Source organism: Populus nigra, chromosome 12 (genome assembly GCF_951802175.1).
Source record: "Populus nigra chromosome 12, ddPopNigr1.1, whole genome shotgun sequence".
In the NCBI taxonomy this organism is placed as follows: Eukaryota; Viridiplantae; Streptophyta; class Magnoliopsida; order Malpighiales; family Salicaceae; genus Populus; species Populus nigra.
This window is the reverse complement of record NC_084863.1, coordinates 7,384,294-7,402,958: the sequence shown is the minus strand read 5'-3', so window position 1 is coordinate 7,402,958 and position 18,665 is coordinate 7,384,294. Positions and strand designations below refer to the sequence as shown.

Sequence of the window (18,665 nt, the reverse complement as noted above, 5' to 3'; positions counted from 1 at the left end):
AACATGTTGGTGATAAAAGAAATAAAAGAAAAAAACTTCTCTTTGTGAGTTTAATGAGAATATATTGTGGGGATTTGAAATCAAAAGAACTGAAGTATTTATGCTTTTATAATGATGAATATATGTACTCTAATGATTAAATGTTGTTGAGTTCATCATTTTCATGTTGTAAATATATTGTTTTGTTATTTAACATTTTCTTTACCTTAACCACAACCCCATTACAACCTTGAATAAATATCTTTTAATTCATATGTTACATGTAATATGTAGCAGAGGAGATATGATTAAAGAGCAAACATATGATAGATCATAATATTGAAAGAATAACATTCATCAAATAATCATGTTAGAGGCTCAAAAGCTTATAAAAAGTAAAATTATATACTAAATGAGCATGATATATTTTCAAAGTCAATCCCTAAACCAATTAAGCTTCAAATATTACAAGTAAACTCATTCATTCAATTTATACCTTCATCAAATTCAACTAAGTTGAACCTATCATACATATATTCCCATCAATCATTGAGAGATCAAAGGATAAAATTAAACATTAAGGGTTTGAAATAAAAATCCAATAGAACCTTTTATTTTAATTTTTTCATTAAAAACAAACACTCATTCCTAAAGTAAAGTAAATTGTATATGCAAAGAAAAACACCCAAACACGAACAAGTATGGCTAAAATAGGTAAAACATGCATAATCACACAAAAATAAATAGAAGATGAAAATAAAAGAGAAAGGTAAAGAGAAAAACAAATATTTTTTTTTTTGTATGTTGGGTTGCCTCTCAATAAGCTTATTTTTGTATTGTCTTTGGCTCGACTACATACCCATGTTAAGATTTGGCCAAATTAACCCCTACCATAATACCTTCCTTAAAACCTTCATAAAATTATTTCAAGCATGAATAAAAAAGAACTTTCTGTCTAAACAAGAAATTTGCATCTTTTGCCAACAATTTGTATAGGAAAAATGCTATTTTTGAAAAGTCCTCGATAAATATCCGATATAAACCTGTATTTCCAGGAACAAAACAAACTTCCCACATGCTCAGGGGATAAGACAAGGATAAGATAATATCTATCTTAGCTTTATAAACTTCCTAACCTCTAACAAAAACTATATGCCTTAAAATTATCCCTTCTTCAACCATAAAATGACACTTTTTATAATTCAAAATAAGGTTAGTGGGACATATTTTAAAAATAAGAGTTAAGTTTTCAAGACATACATTAAAATAATTATAAAAAATAGTAATATCATCTGTAAAAACTTATTTGATTCTTTTTTTATAGTATGAAAATATACTCATCATGTATTTTTGTAAAGTAGCAAGTGTATTGGATAAACCAAAAGGCATTCTTCTTTATGCAAAATTACGAAGTAATCTAAACTAAACAAAAATATAAGTTTGATTAAAGCAAACAAGGATTAGTATCCTTGGCAACGACGCAAAAAATTTAACAAATAATAAAGTCATGCAAATTTAAACACTTAGAATTAATTATTTGTAATATAGAAAGTAAAGGTATTATCATACAAAGATACAAGTATTAGAATTTAATTACTTAATCAAGACAAGCTATTTAAGTTTAAATTAAAATAAACCAAGTAAAGTTGCAGTTTTAAATCTAAACACACATCAATTCTAAAAGTAACAAAAATTAGGGTTATTGTTTATGATCTAAGCTAACTAAAACAAAATAAATAAATTCTAGAAATAACAAGCAAATCGACAAAATGTTAAAAAAAAGAAAAAGAAAAATATTATTTTCCATAAGAAGTCTTCCTCAAGGATAATTAACCATTAATCACTGAGTTTAGATATGTTTTCTAATCTGATTTATGATAATAAATAAATCAACCATGAAAAACAACAAATTTCTTTTACCTATCCTTACTTTTTAATTAACCTAACATTAATGCATCAACTAACCATAATCACACAACAACCTTCATTAAGCTTGTAAGATTTAATTATATGATAACATTGAAATCAAGTTAAGTGCAATTGATTAATGATAATTAAACATGCATAAAAAGTTAATTGAATCAAGATTTATGTTTTCCATGTAACAAATAATCAAACATGAGTTTGAAAATTAGATACTACTCCTACTTAAGTTAACTAGTCATGAATCTGTCATAAACTAATAACTAGCAATAGATTTAAAACCAAAAACATATGATGTGTATTATATAGAATTTTAGTTATCAATCATTAAATTTAATCATAGAAAAACATAAGATATTCATGCATCACAATCAGATATAAAATAATTTTAAGTAGAAATCCTCCTGATAATTTAAAATGCAAGGTAATAACCTTTTAAAACTAGAAACTAAGCTTGTTGTAAATTCAAAAAAGGAAAGAGATTCAAAAATAATAATTTTGAAAACGATAAAACACCTTATTATCCTCTCCTATGTTCTGAATGTGATCTCCCATTTCTTAGAGGTTAAAATTGATTATTTATGGAGTTGATAAGGTGAAGAAGTTTCTTAGTTAATAACTAACTCCTAATCAGATTACTTTGAGGTTTCCTTATACTAATCTAACTTTAATGACTTATGAATTGACTCTGGTCTTCTAAAGAGGTTTCTTGATCACGTGGGACCCTTTCCACATCATTAATGGTCTACCATGTCATCATCCCACCATGAAAAGATTGTGTTAGACTGGTGCTAATTTGCTGTTAGATTTTAAACTTGATTTCAAATATGTTGTTTTCTCTCATTTGAATAAGTTATTTAGCCTCTTATATATGGATGAGAAGTTTGAGATGTCTAGTTTTTAGCCTAAGTTGAATTGCAGCAAAAGTCTATCTGTAGCTTCAGATATGGTCCAAAATATACATATTAGTCTAGTTTGATATTGTTGCTTTAACCAATCTCAATCCCACTAGGATTCCTTATTCAAGTTGGATTCCTAATGCAATTAGGATTTGCACTTCTTAGCTCCAATGACTTATTCCAATGTGCTCTTTTTTGTCCTTTACTTGTAATTGTGCTAAAAAATACTTCATTTAGCTTACTTTTACACTTTATATCTCCATAGCACTATTAAACACAAAACAAGTTAAGTAAGTTATTGTGAAGTATAAAACATTCATACAAACACTAAGAATAAGGTGCTAAAAAGATAGAATAATATGAGTGTATCAGCAACTCGAGTCATGAGACCATGATAACCAAAGCAATTTAAAATAAATTTTGAAGTTTAATTCTTAATCAACCTAATATTGATGAATGAAAGTGGAAATATAAATTCATTTTAAAAAGAGGATAAAAAAATACTCGAGAGAATTTAGGTTAATTTGTCAAACTCGCGATCTTAGTCATCCAACCCATTGGCTTCAATAACATTTTCTATGAAATTATTTTCTATTTAATTATATAACAAAAAATAAATGCTAGCAAAATTGTGCACCAATAAAATGCTAGGATGTTCATCCAAGACCGTGGTTATCCCACAAAAGTTAAACCAAAACAGACAATAAGATTAATTCAAGATCAACCAAATGTTGATTAATAAAACTGAGAAAAAATTCATAATTAAAATCCGATATCAAAGGATAAAATAAAATAAAATAAAATAAAATAAAATAAAAAACAGGTTAGACATACGAGTCCAAATGGCTTAGCACACTTGGGCCTTAAAAGAAAAGCCCAGCCTACACTCTTGGGAATTATATTTTTTTTCTTTATTAAACTGGGCAAACTACACATCATGTATAACTTAGAATTCAGTTGCCATAGAGGTAGTTGAAAAATTAGGAATGGTGATTTTGGAGCTAAAAATTCATTTTCAACCATTTTGACTTGAAAACACACGTTTCAAGTCAGGTGAAGACCAAAAAGTACCTCAATAGAATTTTTCTCATCGTATAGAACTTATTGACACTAAGATCAATATTTTTAATGGTGGAAATTAGGCTAACCAACACTTTCTCTCTCCTTTAACCTTTTTGGCGATCTCGTTTCTTTTTTCTTTAATTTACATCCTGAAATACAAAGGAATTGAAGTACTAGATAAAAATGTAAAATCTCATTAAACATGGATTAAAAATGATAAAAATCTTTAAGAATTAAGAAAGCTAAAAGGTGCCCCTGCTACAATACTTTTTTAATCTTGCATAGTGAAAAAAAAGAAGGAAAAGCTTTTAGTTTCCTGGAAAATTCAGAACTCAATTTGGGCAAAGCATGTAATTTGAATAATTTTACTATGACTGAGGATCAGTTGCGAGATACAATTTATGTAAAATGCATGTCAGTCATTTTAGTACGTAAGAATAAAGATAAGGGAAAAAAACAAAAAAATTATTCCTATCCTTCATCTAATTTAAAAGGATTGATATATATTTATCGTTTTCTTTCTTTGTTAACCAAACAGTAATAGATAATTTAGTATTCATTGTTTTTTCCTTTATATTATAACAATAGCTAAAATATATTTTACTGTGAACTGTATAATACAGCTCACATTAAAACGCTTAGTATAATTTTTTTTAATTTTTTTTTAAGTTGTTTTTTTAAGCTGTTTTTTTCTTTATTTTTTTAATCAATATTTTTTTGTTTAATTTTTTTTGTTAATGTTAAATTTTTTTCTATTTAGTTATCAAACTTTCATAACACGGGTTCCAGGTTTGACGGGTTAACCCAGATTTTTTTCTGGTTTTCTTTTTAATTAATTATTTTTTCAAGTGCAGCCCACAGTAAAACGCTGAGCTATTTTTATTTTTATTTTTATTTTTGCTTTGTTTTTTTAAGCAGTTTTTTTTTTGCCTTTTGCTTTGTTTTTTTTAAGCTGTTTTTTTTCTTTGTTTTTTTTAATGAATATTTTTTTGTTAATGTTTAATTTTTTTCTATTTAATATCAAACTTTCATGATACGGGTTCCGGGTTTGACGGGTTAACCCGGATTTTTTTTTGTTTTTCTTTTTAATTAATTTTTTCGTTTAATTTAGTTTGTTAATGTTAAATTTTTTCTATTTAATTATCAAACTTTCATGACACGGATTCCGAGTTTGACGGGTTAACCTAGCTAATTCTGGGTTAACCCGTAACTGTTTTTCCTATTCAGTTATCAAACTTTCATGACACGAATCCCAGATTTGATGGGTTAACCCAGTTAATTCATATTTTTTTTCTTTTTCTTCATGTAGGCTTTTTTTTTCTATGTTTTTTTAAATTAATATTTTTTTTGTTTAGTATTTTTGTTTTTTTTGCTTTTTTTTTTTTGCTTTTTAATTATTATTTTTTAAAAAATTAGTTTGTTAATATTAAGTTTTTTCCTATTTAGTTATCAAACTTTCATGACACGAATCCTAGGTTTAACGGATTAACCTGGTTTGACCGGTTAACCCAGTTAATTTAGATTTTTTTTCTGTTTTTTCATTAGTTTTTTTCTTCCTGTAGGTATTTTTTCTTTTTAATTAATCTTTTTTTTTCACTTTAGTTTATTAATGTTAATTTTTTCCTATTTAGTTATCACACTCTCATGATACGAATCTCAGGTTTGATGGGTTAACCTGATTTGGTGAGCTAACCCAGTTGATTCAGTTTTTTTTTTTGATTTTTTCTTCCAATTTCTTCTTTAAATATTGTAATTAACTATAACTAAAAGACATCAATCTTTTTTCTTTCAATTTCATGATACGAACCCCAGATTTGACAAGTTAAACCAGTTGATTCAAATTATTTTTTCTTTTTCTTAAGTAATTTTTTTCTTTCAATTTCATCTTTTAATATTGATTTGATTAAGAATTAAACTTTATAATTTGTTTTGTTTACTGTTCATTAGATTATTGTGATCTCATAAGGAGATTTTACTGTACCCTCCTCGCAAAGCACTATTTATCGGAATAATGCTTTGCTTTATTGTTTTTTTCTTTTCAATTAATATTTTTTTTAATTTCATTCTGTAATATTAAATTTTTTTTCTTTTTAATTATCACACTTTTATAACAAGATCTTGCAAGCAGACTCATATCCAAGGTTCCGGGTTTAATATTGCAACCAAACTCATTTACATTTAGATCATGCAAGTTTAATATTATTATTAATATTATAAATATAACTTTTGGATCAGGAGTAGCAAACATATCCAATGCTCTTAGGTATAACTTTGTAGAAAGAGCTAACACTCTTAGATTTTAACTTTTTTGATATTTTTTATACAAAAAAAATTAACCTACAACATAGCGCAGGCCACATTTCTAGTTTTATACTATTTCTCATCATCTCATGAATGCGTCAAATTCTTAGTTAATTATAAACTTCTTTATATATATATATATAGTATTACAAGTGCATGTTTAGCTAAGCCGTTGAAACCATCTGGCCTAAGTTAGGTGCTGTACAAAATCTTCTCGAGAGTGATAATGACAAACACGAAGGAAGGAATGTATCCCATTGGACAAAGCATAAAGCAGAAGCTAATTTTCCAATATAGAAATAAATATATTTCTAATGCTAAATATCTCTTTCAATCAGAGAGGAAAGCGATGGCAATGATATTGGAGATTAAAGAGTTGAATGCCACAGAAACCAACAAGTTTGCTTAGCTGGACCCGCGTCTTCCCCGCTTTTATAAAACTTCATCGTCAACCCCGTATGTTCTTTAAATGGTCACTTTCTGTGCATATCGAGGGGGCAGACTCGTGTTTTTCAGGGTTTTTTTTTTTTTTTTCTTCCCATTCAACGATCAGAAGCAAACCAGACCAGGTCGAATGATGACACAATATGAGAGAACAGATTGTAATTTAGGTTATTTGGCCCACATTTTCATGTCGTGTTACTTTAAATGGCCCAGGAGTATGGAGAGACCTTTTTGCCACTCTTGCATGTTCAAAAGCAAAATGAAAGAAAGGGCCTCTCTTCCCTTTTTGTTAGTGAAAGGTGATGTGAGGTGAAGTGTGCGCAGATTAAATTCTGTTTAAATATTTCTCCCATTTCTTCTTTCATTTCTAGACATGTTGGGATTATTCACGGCCACTTAGCTGCTACAGATGCTTGACACGCAAGTAGTGAAATTTTTACCTCTCCTTTTAAGCTTCCCTTTCGTGGGCAATATCTAGGCACTTGAATAAAGCTTCTTTGATTCTTTTGTGAGGCCCATCACACATATAGGCTATAGACCCCCCGTATGCTCTCCAAACAACAAGGAATATGCTCTTATTCTACTCCCAGAGTACTTGCTATGGAGCCAAAGAGAATCCTCCAAGTTCACAAGGATGGTAGCCTCCCTCTCCTTAATTTGACTCGAGATTCCCATCCATCCATCCATCCATCCATCCATTTCATGAAGAGACATGAATTAAATCATGTCTTAAACGTCTAGATGGAATGCTGCAGCCACCATCAACTTTATTTCTAATTAGGAATGGCTTGGCATACGTGCTATAAATAAGAAACAACACAGAAGCAAACGAAACAATGGGCATGAAAACTGGACTGGGAGCCTTTTGATTGCAGTGAAGGCATCGATTGGACTTGACAGTATCAGGGTATCAACGAGGGAGCAAAGCTGAGACTAGCACTTGCATTGTTTTGCTCTCGGATGTGATTGTACTCGAAGCTTTTAGGTCCCACCAGTTTGTTCTTGGGCAAGTGGCAAAGTTGAATGGTTGCATGTTAATTCTGGGTACGTATGAGTGTGTGCGAAGGGCCGAAAGAGTGTAGACAAGCAGTAGCAAAACTTGAGATACGTTGCATATGGCCTAGTCATGTCATATCAAAAATTCTGGAAACTGTTTTTGGGCCTCCATTATGCTTTTAGCAAGTGGAGAACACTTCTTTGTTGGAGACAAGTTCTTGGATGTGAACCTTCAGATCACTTGGTATGTTTTTGTGTTTTAAATATTTTTTTTTAATTTATTTCTTCTTGAAAAGTATTAAATCGAAATGTTTATGGTGCTAACTATTCCGGAGGCAACGTTGTGTAGGCTCATCATTGCTTTCGTAATGTTTCTAAATCGAAATTACGGCTAGTTTGAAACATGGATTATAAAGATAAAATTAAAAAAAAAAAAAGGAAAAGAAATACCATAGAATGATCCACTAAACTAAGCTAAATTTTATGGTCTCTCAAGCTTCCAACAATAGATAATCAACCCTATGCTCTTAATTTCTTTTTCTCCTTACATGATTTGTTTAATGCTTTCGCACTATCTTTTATTTTTTTATTTTGCTTTTTAAAGTTTTATTTTTTATTTTCTATTTTAATATCATCCACCTACAATGCATTTCTTTCGTTAGTTAGTATTATTAATGCTATTAAAAATTGATACTTGTCGTGTTCTTAATTTAATTTTGTCCCTATATTTTAAAAAAGTCTTTAATTGAAAATTTTTTAGTCTCTATTACTGTTTTTCAATTAATTTCTAATAGTAGACTTTGTCAAGATTCTCAAAATAGGCATATAAAACTACAGGAAATAAAAATTCAATAAATAATAATAATAATATCAATCACAATTATAAGTATATATATGATCAATTAATCCAATCAAAAAGTTTAGATACTGGACTCTTAATTCGAGATATAATTAATTCCTATATATAACATCATATATCTATCATGAAATATTTTTCCTTCTTTCCTTTTTTTAATTTTTTGTCTTGATTTTTAGGTTAAAATCAAGGAAATATTTTTTGAAAGAGAGAAAATGAAAAGAAAATTATCACATTAGATATATATCAATATTATTATATATATGAAATAAAATCTTTTTTTTTAATAAGTAAACCTATTTAAATTCACTTAGTACTCTTGTTTTACCTATCAAGTACCCATTTAAAGTATTTAACTGATTTTGACTAAGTTAAATTTTTGAGATGTAATGATTTAATTAAGAAAAATAATGATTCAAGATTATTGTATTTAGAGTAAAATATAATAACCAAAAAACTTTCAATTAAGGATTTGTTGTAGAAAATCAAAACATAGAGATCAAATTAAATAATTTAAAAATCTCAGGGACTAAAATGTACATCAAGAAAAATGGTGTTAGCAAGACCTTCTATATATTGAAACATGATCATAAAAATGTAACATACGTACGGGTATGATAAAAATAGTAGAATATGAATCTTTTAAACAAAGAAAATAAAGTGGAGGGATGAAGGAAAGAATTCACAAACCCTAATAAAGAATCCATATATTCTAATAACTGGATCGTCTTAAAAGGTCTTGTTTGATTATCATGAGTGAGAATCAAAATCTATGTGAAACAACATAACCAACCCTCGAGAAAGGTTTTATTTTTTGATTTATTGTTTCATTAATTTGCATGCCAATCTTCAAAAATAGTAGAAGCTACAAAGCATCGATGAGCCTGGGTAATAATAATACAAATAGCCTAACAACGAGCCCGCATGAAATCAGTGAATTTGGGTAAAAAAATGAATGGAACATTGCAAATCGAGAGCCCAAAGGCAAGAAATCAGCAGGGTTTACTTGCTCACTAACATATAATATGGTTTAGGGCTTTCAATAATGATGCAAACATACCTGCAGCCACCACGCCCTTGGAAACGATCCCGGTGCCGGAAACTACCTTAGCTCACCTATCTGCCTTGGAAAACAACTGGTGCCAAAAGCCTCAAAAACAATTAGATGAGATATATGCAACATTCTAATTTTTCCAAGCTCCACACGACTATATATGGTCTCGCTCTATAGAGCTCATGCAACCCACTGATGCAATCATGCTAAGAACTCACCACACCACATTACATAAAAAGTATGGCAAATACAAAGAATATTCAACTTTACTAATATAATAAAAAACAAAAAGGGTAGGGACACTTAGACTTGAGATACTTTTTACGTACTCATATTATTATAGATAATAAAGGGTATTAAGAGATAGGGTTTTAGCTTATATTTTTATTTAATTTATTTTAATTTTTAATTGAGGATTATTAATTATTGTTAGGTGTTTTATTTAATAGATTATAAGTCCAATTATTTGTTCTAGTTAAGGTTTTAATATTTATATATATCTTATGTTTCTAAATGTTAGATAATTATTGATAAATTAAATAAAAATTGTAAAGTTGTGGAATTTTTCAACCCTATTTTTTTTCTTCTTCAACTTTCTCTTGTCTTTCTCTAAATTCTTCTTCTTAGCTTAATACTTCATTTTAAATTTTATTGTCTCACATCAACTTGGACATCAAAACATGATATTCAATCCACTTATTAATTCTGGATTTTGTGGGAAGCTTTCGTCAATAGTGATAAAAGACAATCACCAAGCCACCAGCCAACCACGCCAACCAACAAATAAAGGCGCAACAGACCGAACCAAGAACAGACTATCCAACGTCCACCAGTAGCCACTACAGCAAGAGTCCAGCCACGAACCAACAATTCAGCAACTCTGCCACACCAGTAGTCACACAACAGTCTTTAGAGAAGAGAAGATAGCAGCGTGTTGGAGAGGCGAGGACAAAAATGCAGCAGCACTTTGACAAATGTTTCTCTCTCGCTGATTTGTTAAAAGTTAAAAGGCAGCAACACTATCTATTAAAGAAGATAGATCTTTCTTTGACACATCAAAATTGGGAGAGGGAGACGTTGAGGAGGATGAGATTTTGTGACAGATTACTGCCAAATTCCGCAATTTACTTTACTGCCTATTTCTACAACATTTGTTTTCCCTTTTATTTAGTTGTAATTTTTATTTATATTAGTTTAAAGTAAAAGAAAGTCAAAAGTAAAAAAGAAGAAGAGAATAATGACAACAAAAATTGGTCAAAAAAAAAATTAAAAAGGAGAAAAGTGGAAGCAGCGAGAGGATATTATTCAGGACATCCAGACGATAGCTTCATAATATCAACGACAACTTACAAGATCCAAGTATCTATCATAAACATTAAACAACTTGGTTTATAAATTATTCTACTTTTTTATTCCTTGAATTTTATTTTTCTAGTTTTGCAGTTGTTATTTAGAGTTGTCATTAATATTACTTTTGTGACAAAAAAAATCTGATCCTGCATTCATATATGTTATTTTTACTTATCAGCCTTTTTCTTCATTTATATTGAGTATCTTTGGTAATTGCAAAGCTTGTTAGAAATAATGGTAATTGTGACTATTATTTGATCAATTTTTTACACGTACAAAGTCTAGCTTTGTATACTTATAATATTTTGGGTATTTTCTATTCTTGATTAATCTCCTAAAAAAAATTGAAATTAGCTTTAATTTTGTATTGTGATTTTACTTTTAAACACAATGATCTTGATGAGCGAGTCATGAGCCCTAACAAAATAGAAACCCTCACTTTTGACGATCATCATGACTCTTAGATATTTAATATATTGATTCGTGACATGTATTAATTCTTTGAGTAGCACAACTTGTATGATAATAAAAAAGTTAGATTTACTAAGAAGATGTTCGTCTGACTTTATTGGGGAGATGTTGAGTATTGTTTAGAGAAGAGAGGTAAACTTTTCATAACTGATTGGGCCAAAATAAAACAAAAACTACAGGAAAAGTATATACTCCAGTCTTATAGGAATATACTCTTAGATCAATAGAACAATCTAAGACAAGGGAACAAGTATGTCAATGAATATATAACACAATTTAATAATTATATGATAAAATGTGCCATAAAAGAAAATGAAACCATGACTTTAAATAGATTTTGTAAAGGTTTGAAAGATGATTTTATAAAAAAAGACCAAGCTTATAAGTACTTTCACTCTTGACCAAACCTATATTATAGTGCAAGATTATGAGTTGCTTATAAAGAGTCGATGCACAAAACATCAAAACCCTCTTAGGATCCCTTTTAGGTCTCAATTTAGAAATAATGATTTTTATTAGGTGCTCCACCTCGTCGGTCTAATCCAAGTAGTGCCTATATATATATATATATATATATATATAAGGGAAAACGAGTCATAAATGAAACACCTAGCATAAGTTCAAGGGTTTGGTGTGCTAAATGCCAAGGTTTCTGTCATATTTTTGTTAATTGTACCTCTAAACCCTTAGTCATCCAAGAACATAAAGATATAGGTGAAAGGAAAGACTATTGTATTCAAGTGTATGAACCCAATTATGAGGATTTTAGTGACCTAAATGAAAAAGATGTGCAAAAAGAAAAACTTAACACTATAGGTCCAAATGAGTTTGAAAATGAGGTTAATAAAGAATATAATAATTCTTTTTTAGTGGTAGAGGAAGAAGTTTTAGGAAACTCTCTAATGGAATTGCCCAAAGAGGTAAATATGGGCTTGAAAGAGTTATGATATTAGTCTTTTTAAACTACCTGATTCCCCACCCACCATGCTTGATGTCAAACACGTCAAAGGTTTAGAGCAACATGTTCCTCACCCCTTCATGCTTAACTTCTAGAATGTCATAGGTTTATAACAACATATTGAGCTCTCTGATCCCTTACCCTTGACACATGATTCTTAATTTACTTTGTTATGTCCAAACTATATCTACTAAGGTTTCAAATAATGTTTGTTCCACTCCACACTATTAGTCATATAGTGTTCATAGTTACGAACCTAAGAAACTTGTAGATCTTTTTCACATGTGCCCTCACTCTAAAATGTATGATTCAATTGAATTGTTTGTATGTAGAGTTCATAATTTTTATGTTGAGATTATAAAACAAATTCAAGCATGTAATGAACAATATAAATTTTGAGCTGATTTACATAAGTGTCATAATGCACTTAATGTTTAGAGATTATTTCATGAAATAGATTAGACTTGAACAATGTTCTTTAAAAACTAGTTATAAATTGCAAGTGAGTAGCGCTAGACCATTCAAATGTTGCAAATGATTGAATTAAATAATTATATCATTAAATTGTCACTAAACTTTGATATTAGCTCTATTTTTGACAAGAAAGACTTCATTAAATATAAAATACAACCTATCTTTAATGCTCCTTTTAAAACACCTGCCTCATATTATCTTTAGCACAAAAGAAACATATTAATGCTACTTTGGATACACAAGTTGTTTTTACCAGAGATGATGAACTTCGACGAATCCCAGTATATGAGCTAGACGACTAAATTCAGACTAATCTTGGATTATCAAAAAGATATCACAACAACTTAATAATGATCTTTGGGAGCATTATTGGAGTCTCCTTAAACTACACTCAACGGAGTCGAGTTTCTCCAACCTCGAGAGAATTGGTGGGGATACCTGACTCGAGACATTGTTTACACACTCGTATGATCATAGACGATGAAGGTTAGCCCAAACCATATAGAAATTGGACTTTAAGATATGTTTTGGTTTAATTTATTTAAACTTTTAGTTGAGAATTATTAATGAGACTTTATTTGTTAAGTTTAATTTTATTGTTGGATATTTTATCTAGTAGGCTATAAGCCTAATTATTTGTTTTAGTTAAAATTTTAATATTTATATCTTATTTTTCTAAATATTATACCGTTGTTGATCAATTGAATAAAAATCACAAAGTTACATCTTTTTACAACCGTCATCCTCTTTCTTCCACTTTATCTTCTTCTTAGCTGCGCCCCCCAATCTCTTTTACCCCGTGTACGTAGAAAAACTAATAAAAAAATAAATCTCAAATTTGCAAAAAATCTTCCAGTCACATGCCGTGTTATTATCTGATTCTTTTAGCAATCTCAAGAAAATGAGCAACATTCTCCTCAGGTGTGCCTTCTACAATTCCATGACCAAGATTCAGTATATGTTTTCCTTTACCGGCTTTTCTGACGACATCTTTACCGGCTTTTCTGACGACATCATTGATTCGACTAGTTCTGAATTCCTTTGACCCAAATAAAACACCAGGATCTGCATTTCCCTGAACTGCTACATCAGGCCCCAGTCGCCTCCTAGCTTCAGCCATATCAACTGACCAATCCATGCTAACAACATCTACACCTGTCATAGCTAGCCGCTCAAGCAAGCCTCCAGATCATCTGGCATGAAGGATTAGTGGGAGATTTGGATGGGATTGATTCACAGTGTCCACAATCTGCTTCAAGAATGGAAGACTAAACTCCTCAAAATCCACAGGGCTAAGTTCTGTGGCCCACGAGGCAAAGATTTGAACAGTTTGAGCTCCACTGTCAGCTTGATATTGAATGTATTTTGCCATAGAGGTCTGAAGTAATTCGTGGGGAATCTGGGAATAGAAAAAATGGTCACCTGAAATTTAGTTTCATTACATTCGCTGCAAGTAGGATTAGCAGGTGCAGCATGTCCTATATCCAGAAAACTACAAACAAGAGAGATTAGCACAAATTTACCTTGGGCTGGGAGAAAGCTAATCTCTTTACTTTGGTAAAGTGCTTTGACGAACCACCTTCCACTACATATGAAGCAAGGGTGAAAGGAGCCCCTACAAAGCCCAGCCCTGCAGCTTTGTTTTCTACCTAGAAAAAGGGAGATAATGCGTGAGCTTTGACTGAGGTAAAACAATGTAAACCTGATTCAGAGTGTTCTGTTTGCACATGCGCATGTGGTTTCTAAGGCTCATAGTTTAAACACAACCGTTGGTTTACTGGTAAATGCCGTCCTCTTCAATTCAGGATTCTGAGTTCCTCAAGGTAAATGTGTTAGCCTTACAAATTCAACCTCTTCGTTAAGTGAAACTAGACATGATCTGCTAGTGGGCTCACAGAATACGACCCTGAGAATCAACTACAAATTAGGCATGATCCATCACAGAATACTCCACTTATTAAATTGTAAATGAATCTTTCTTTCTTCTTTTTCAAGAACTAATTTCTTAAGCGGTGTTGACTTGCGTTTACTCTCTTTGAAAATATGTTTGTTTTTCCTCATCAATCTTCCTTATAATAAATCGCCAATCAACTACTGTCGTATCAGCATTATACGGAAACTTGTTCATTGGACAAGTCCCACATGGTTGGTTCACCGGCACTGGCTGAACAAGGCATCATCAATGCACATTATGTGAGAGCTTGATCTCTCCGACAGGCTTTAATGAATAATACCGCCTGGATTCCATTGTGCCAAAATTAAATGAGCCTGAATTGTTAGCATCAATGATCACCTTGTAGATGACAATCTCGAAGGTGGTCCTGAATAAGATTTGGCAGCGGTGAGGAGTTTAATTCCGTCTTCGTGTGGACCAAAAAGAGGCTCTAAAAACAAGCAGCACAGCACAGGTATGAGCCTTAGCCAGCACCACCTATCATCCGCCTTCCCTTGCAACTCCCATCATTAAAGCAGCTTTTCATGGAGTTATGGACCACTACCAGTTCTCATTTATTTTTCCCTCTAACCATATATCCTTGCTGCCCAACCATCTTGTTGTGATGGACGGTTCGAATACACCCACGTACGGATCTTACTCGGTGTCATAGTCCTAGACTCTTTTCCATCAAAAAAAGACTATTGGTGATGCATCTACCATCTTACCAGTATGTACATAGCTAGCCCACTATGTCAACAAATTTCGTTGGTCACACTTCAAATATACATAGCTTGGCTCGCGCATCACTGTTGTTCGGACCATAATTTTTCTAATATAAGAAAATATATATGTGTTAATTCACATATTTTCTAACGGAATATATATATATATATATATATATATATAGCAAAGAATGTTTTGGCAGTGTCATCAAACTCGGTCTAGTGATCTTATGAGGCCCACATGTTAACCTAGCAAATTTGGATCCACCAAGATTAATTGCAATTTTAAATTTAGAAAGACTCTAATAAGTATATCAAGACTCTAATAAATTTAAACGTAACAATGATCATTGTAATTTTGAGTTCGGTAAAGCTCCAATCAATTTGAGTCCAACAAGACTTTAAAAAAATTTAAACTCATCAAGATTCTTAGCAATTTCAAGTCTAGAAAACTCTAGCAAATTTGAACCCAACAAGATTCATTTTAATTTTTTAGCCTAGAAAGGCTCCAACAAATTTAACCCCAAAATTTTTTTTTTAACTTATTTGAATCCAACGTGTTTTGATTTTAGTTCTTTGTAAAGAGAATAGTTGTTTCCAAGTTGACCCAATTTTCTTTTTCTTTTTTTTTTCATAAAAATGAGTGGTTGTCTCTAAATTGAACCAATTTTAAATTTTTGCAGGGAAGATGGTCACTTCTAAGTTGATCTAATTTAGATTTTTCAAAAATATCATTTTCTTTACAATCTTACTACTACACAGAGCCTATGAAAAAAATGTTTTTCATGATTTCATACTATAAGCATTGTAAAGAGTGTGTAACTTTTTTTTTATTCCTAACTTAACTTGACACATAAAAATAAATAAAAGTGATGAAAAATAACAAAATGATTAAAATTGACTGGATTTATTGAAAATAATTTTTTTGAATTCTTTATTTAAAAAATAATAGAGAGTCAAAAACTGGGTTATGATAAAAAAAAAAAGACAAATAATATGTCATATGCTTGCATAGTTTTCAGTAACCAGAGAGGTTGATGAAAAATTGAGTTGGGGATTTTTAGGTCAAAAAATCAAATTGACTTATTTTCTCTAAAAAATACCTAAAAAAAACTCTAACAACCTCAATAAACTCATTCCTCATCTAAAAAGATCTAAATCAATTCAAAAACATAAAATTCAATCAAAACAGTTATCTCTAACCTCAATCTAATTTTTCTGACAATATGAAAGGTAAAAAAAATACTTAAATGAGACTATTATCTTTAAGAGGAATATTTTGACACCAAACTTGCTTCTTTTGTTAAGGTAATCTCGTTTTTATTTGTTGATGACCTTTTTTTTTTTCTCAAACTCAATAATTGAGATGTGAATAAAATAAATTTTTGGATTAAAAAGTACAACTTTCCAACTAAAAGAATCAGAAAAGAAATTGAAAAAAATATTAAGGTATTTTTTTTTCACATTCAATTTTTGCTCATTTATTTTTATTATTTTGTAAACAATAAAATTTAATTAGCACCAACCTAATATTAAGACGTTGTTTTGAGACCGTGATAACTTATAAAAAAATTATAAAATTTAATTTTCAGTCAATATAATATAAATAATTAAAATAAAAATAAATAATAAATAAAAATAAAAAGATTAATAAAAATTAACAAAATATTATTCCAAGAACAATCTCTTTTAAGTTTTTTATAATAATATAATATAATGTAATGTAATAAATAAGGATGTCTCACTTCATTTATATATTTTCAAAATATTATTTTGATGTAAGCATTTGTTGTTCCTTGACACCATGTGGAGACAAGGCTTCACAAATCAATGCTAACACGTGTTCTTTGTTCGGCGTATTTAATGAGCCCCAACCGTCTCTTCTGCAACCTTAATTAATCCGTAATCTGCTAACACTGCCAAAGACTCATTCACACACACACACACACACACACACAGAGCGAGAGAGAGAGAGAGCCAGAGAGGTATTCCATTCTTTATGATCATCAGCTTCATTCCCGGATCTTGAATCCTTCAGATTTGCAGACCTAAGAACTTCAGCAGCCTGCCTACCTGCCTAGCTAGCTAGCAAATCCCAAAATGCCAAGTGATGGGCAGGAAGTATCTCAACAATCACTTGAAATCAAACAAAATGACAAGTTCTTCACAAGGATTATGTCCAAAGAATCCTCCATGGCCAATTCTTCGAACAGGGTATATTATGGAGGTGCTTCAGGTGCAATTCCATTCATGTGGGAATCAAGGCCAGGTACTCCAAAGCACACACTTGCTGATACCTGTCTCCCTCCCTTGACACCTCCTCCTTCATATCATTCATCTTCAAAATCAAACTCCATGCACAAGAATAATTATGCAAACCCAAATATCTTGACCACTTTATTCCATAGGTTCGTCCCTAAAAGGACTCGTATGTCGCCATCATCTTCAATGTCTTCAACCTCCTCGTCGTCGTCATCTTGTTCGCCATTTTATTCATCACAATCAAACTTCATGAATTCAAAATCTAAAAAGAGCTACTGTTTTTCAAGTGCAAGATCGCTTATCTGCTACAGGTTTGATGAAAGAGACGATGACTATGACAATGATGGACATGGCCTTAGATCACCCATTTCAACTTTGTGTTATGATGTTAAACGTAAAGCCGTGAATGGGTGCCATGGTTACCATTTCATGAGGAACATGAAGAGTGCAGTTTTGTAACTCGTACGGCATGGATCATTAGGCTAAGCTAAGGCGCTGCCTCGTTTTTCCCCGCTTCTTCTCCCCCTCTTGCTGGCATGTAGTACTGCTAATGTATTGGTTTTATATCAATTATCATGTAGAACAATATTGTGAGTATTGTTTTTGGATGTTATTCTTTCGGGGAATTATTATTTTAGCATGTTAAAGATTATCAAAATGAGCTCGGAGGTCTTGCTCACCGCAACACTTTCAAATCTATCCTGCTAGTAGTAACAAATCAATCTCGTTTCGTATTTTTTAGGAAGTAAATAGAAAAATATTTTCTTATTGAAGGTAACAAAATAATTAACTTTATTGAAAATTATACTTGATTATACATGATTGTCAAAATTATGGAAGTAGACAAATGGTAAAATGATAAGAAAAATGTGCAATGAGGCAATCTACAAAATAATTCCTAAATCACTTACATAAATTATAATTATAAAAGAAACTAAAACATTTAAGATAACAATTGTAAATCAAGACACAGATTGA

General features: G+C 30.7%; 1 protein-coding gene and 1 pseudogene across 1 annotated transcript; one reads left to right on the top strand and one right to left on the bottom strand.

Moving 5' to 3' along the window:
* Positions 1-13,624: 13,624 nt before the first annotated feature.
* Positions 13,625-15,015, bottom strand: LOC133669920 (uroporphyrinogen decarboxylase, chloroplastic-like; annotated as a pseudogene).
* Positions 15,016-17,334: 2,319 nt separating this feature from the next.
* LOC133668917 (uncharacterized) lies at positions 17,335-18,345 on the top strand. Its single transcript, XM_062088923.1, has one exon. The coding sequence runs from the start codon at positions 17,526-17,528 to the stop codon at positions 18,144-18,146; it is 621 nt and encodes a 206-aa protein (XP_061944907.1). The 5' UTR covers positions 17,335-17,525; the 3' UTR covers positions 18,147-18,345.
* The last annotated feature ends 320 nt before the right edge of the window (positions 18,346-18,665 follow it).

Coding starts and splice junctions, on each gene's coding strand:
- LOC133668917 (XM_062088923.1), top strand. CDS start 17,526: ATGCCAAGTGATGGGCAGGAAGTATCTCAACAATCACTTGAAATCAAA.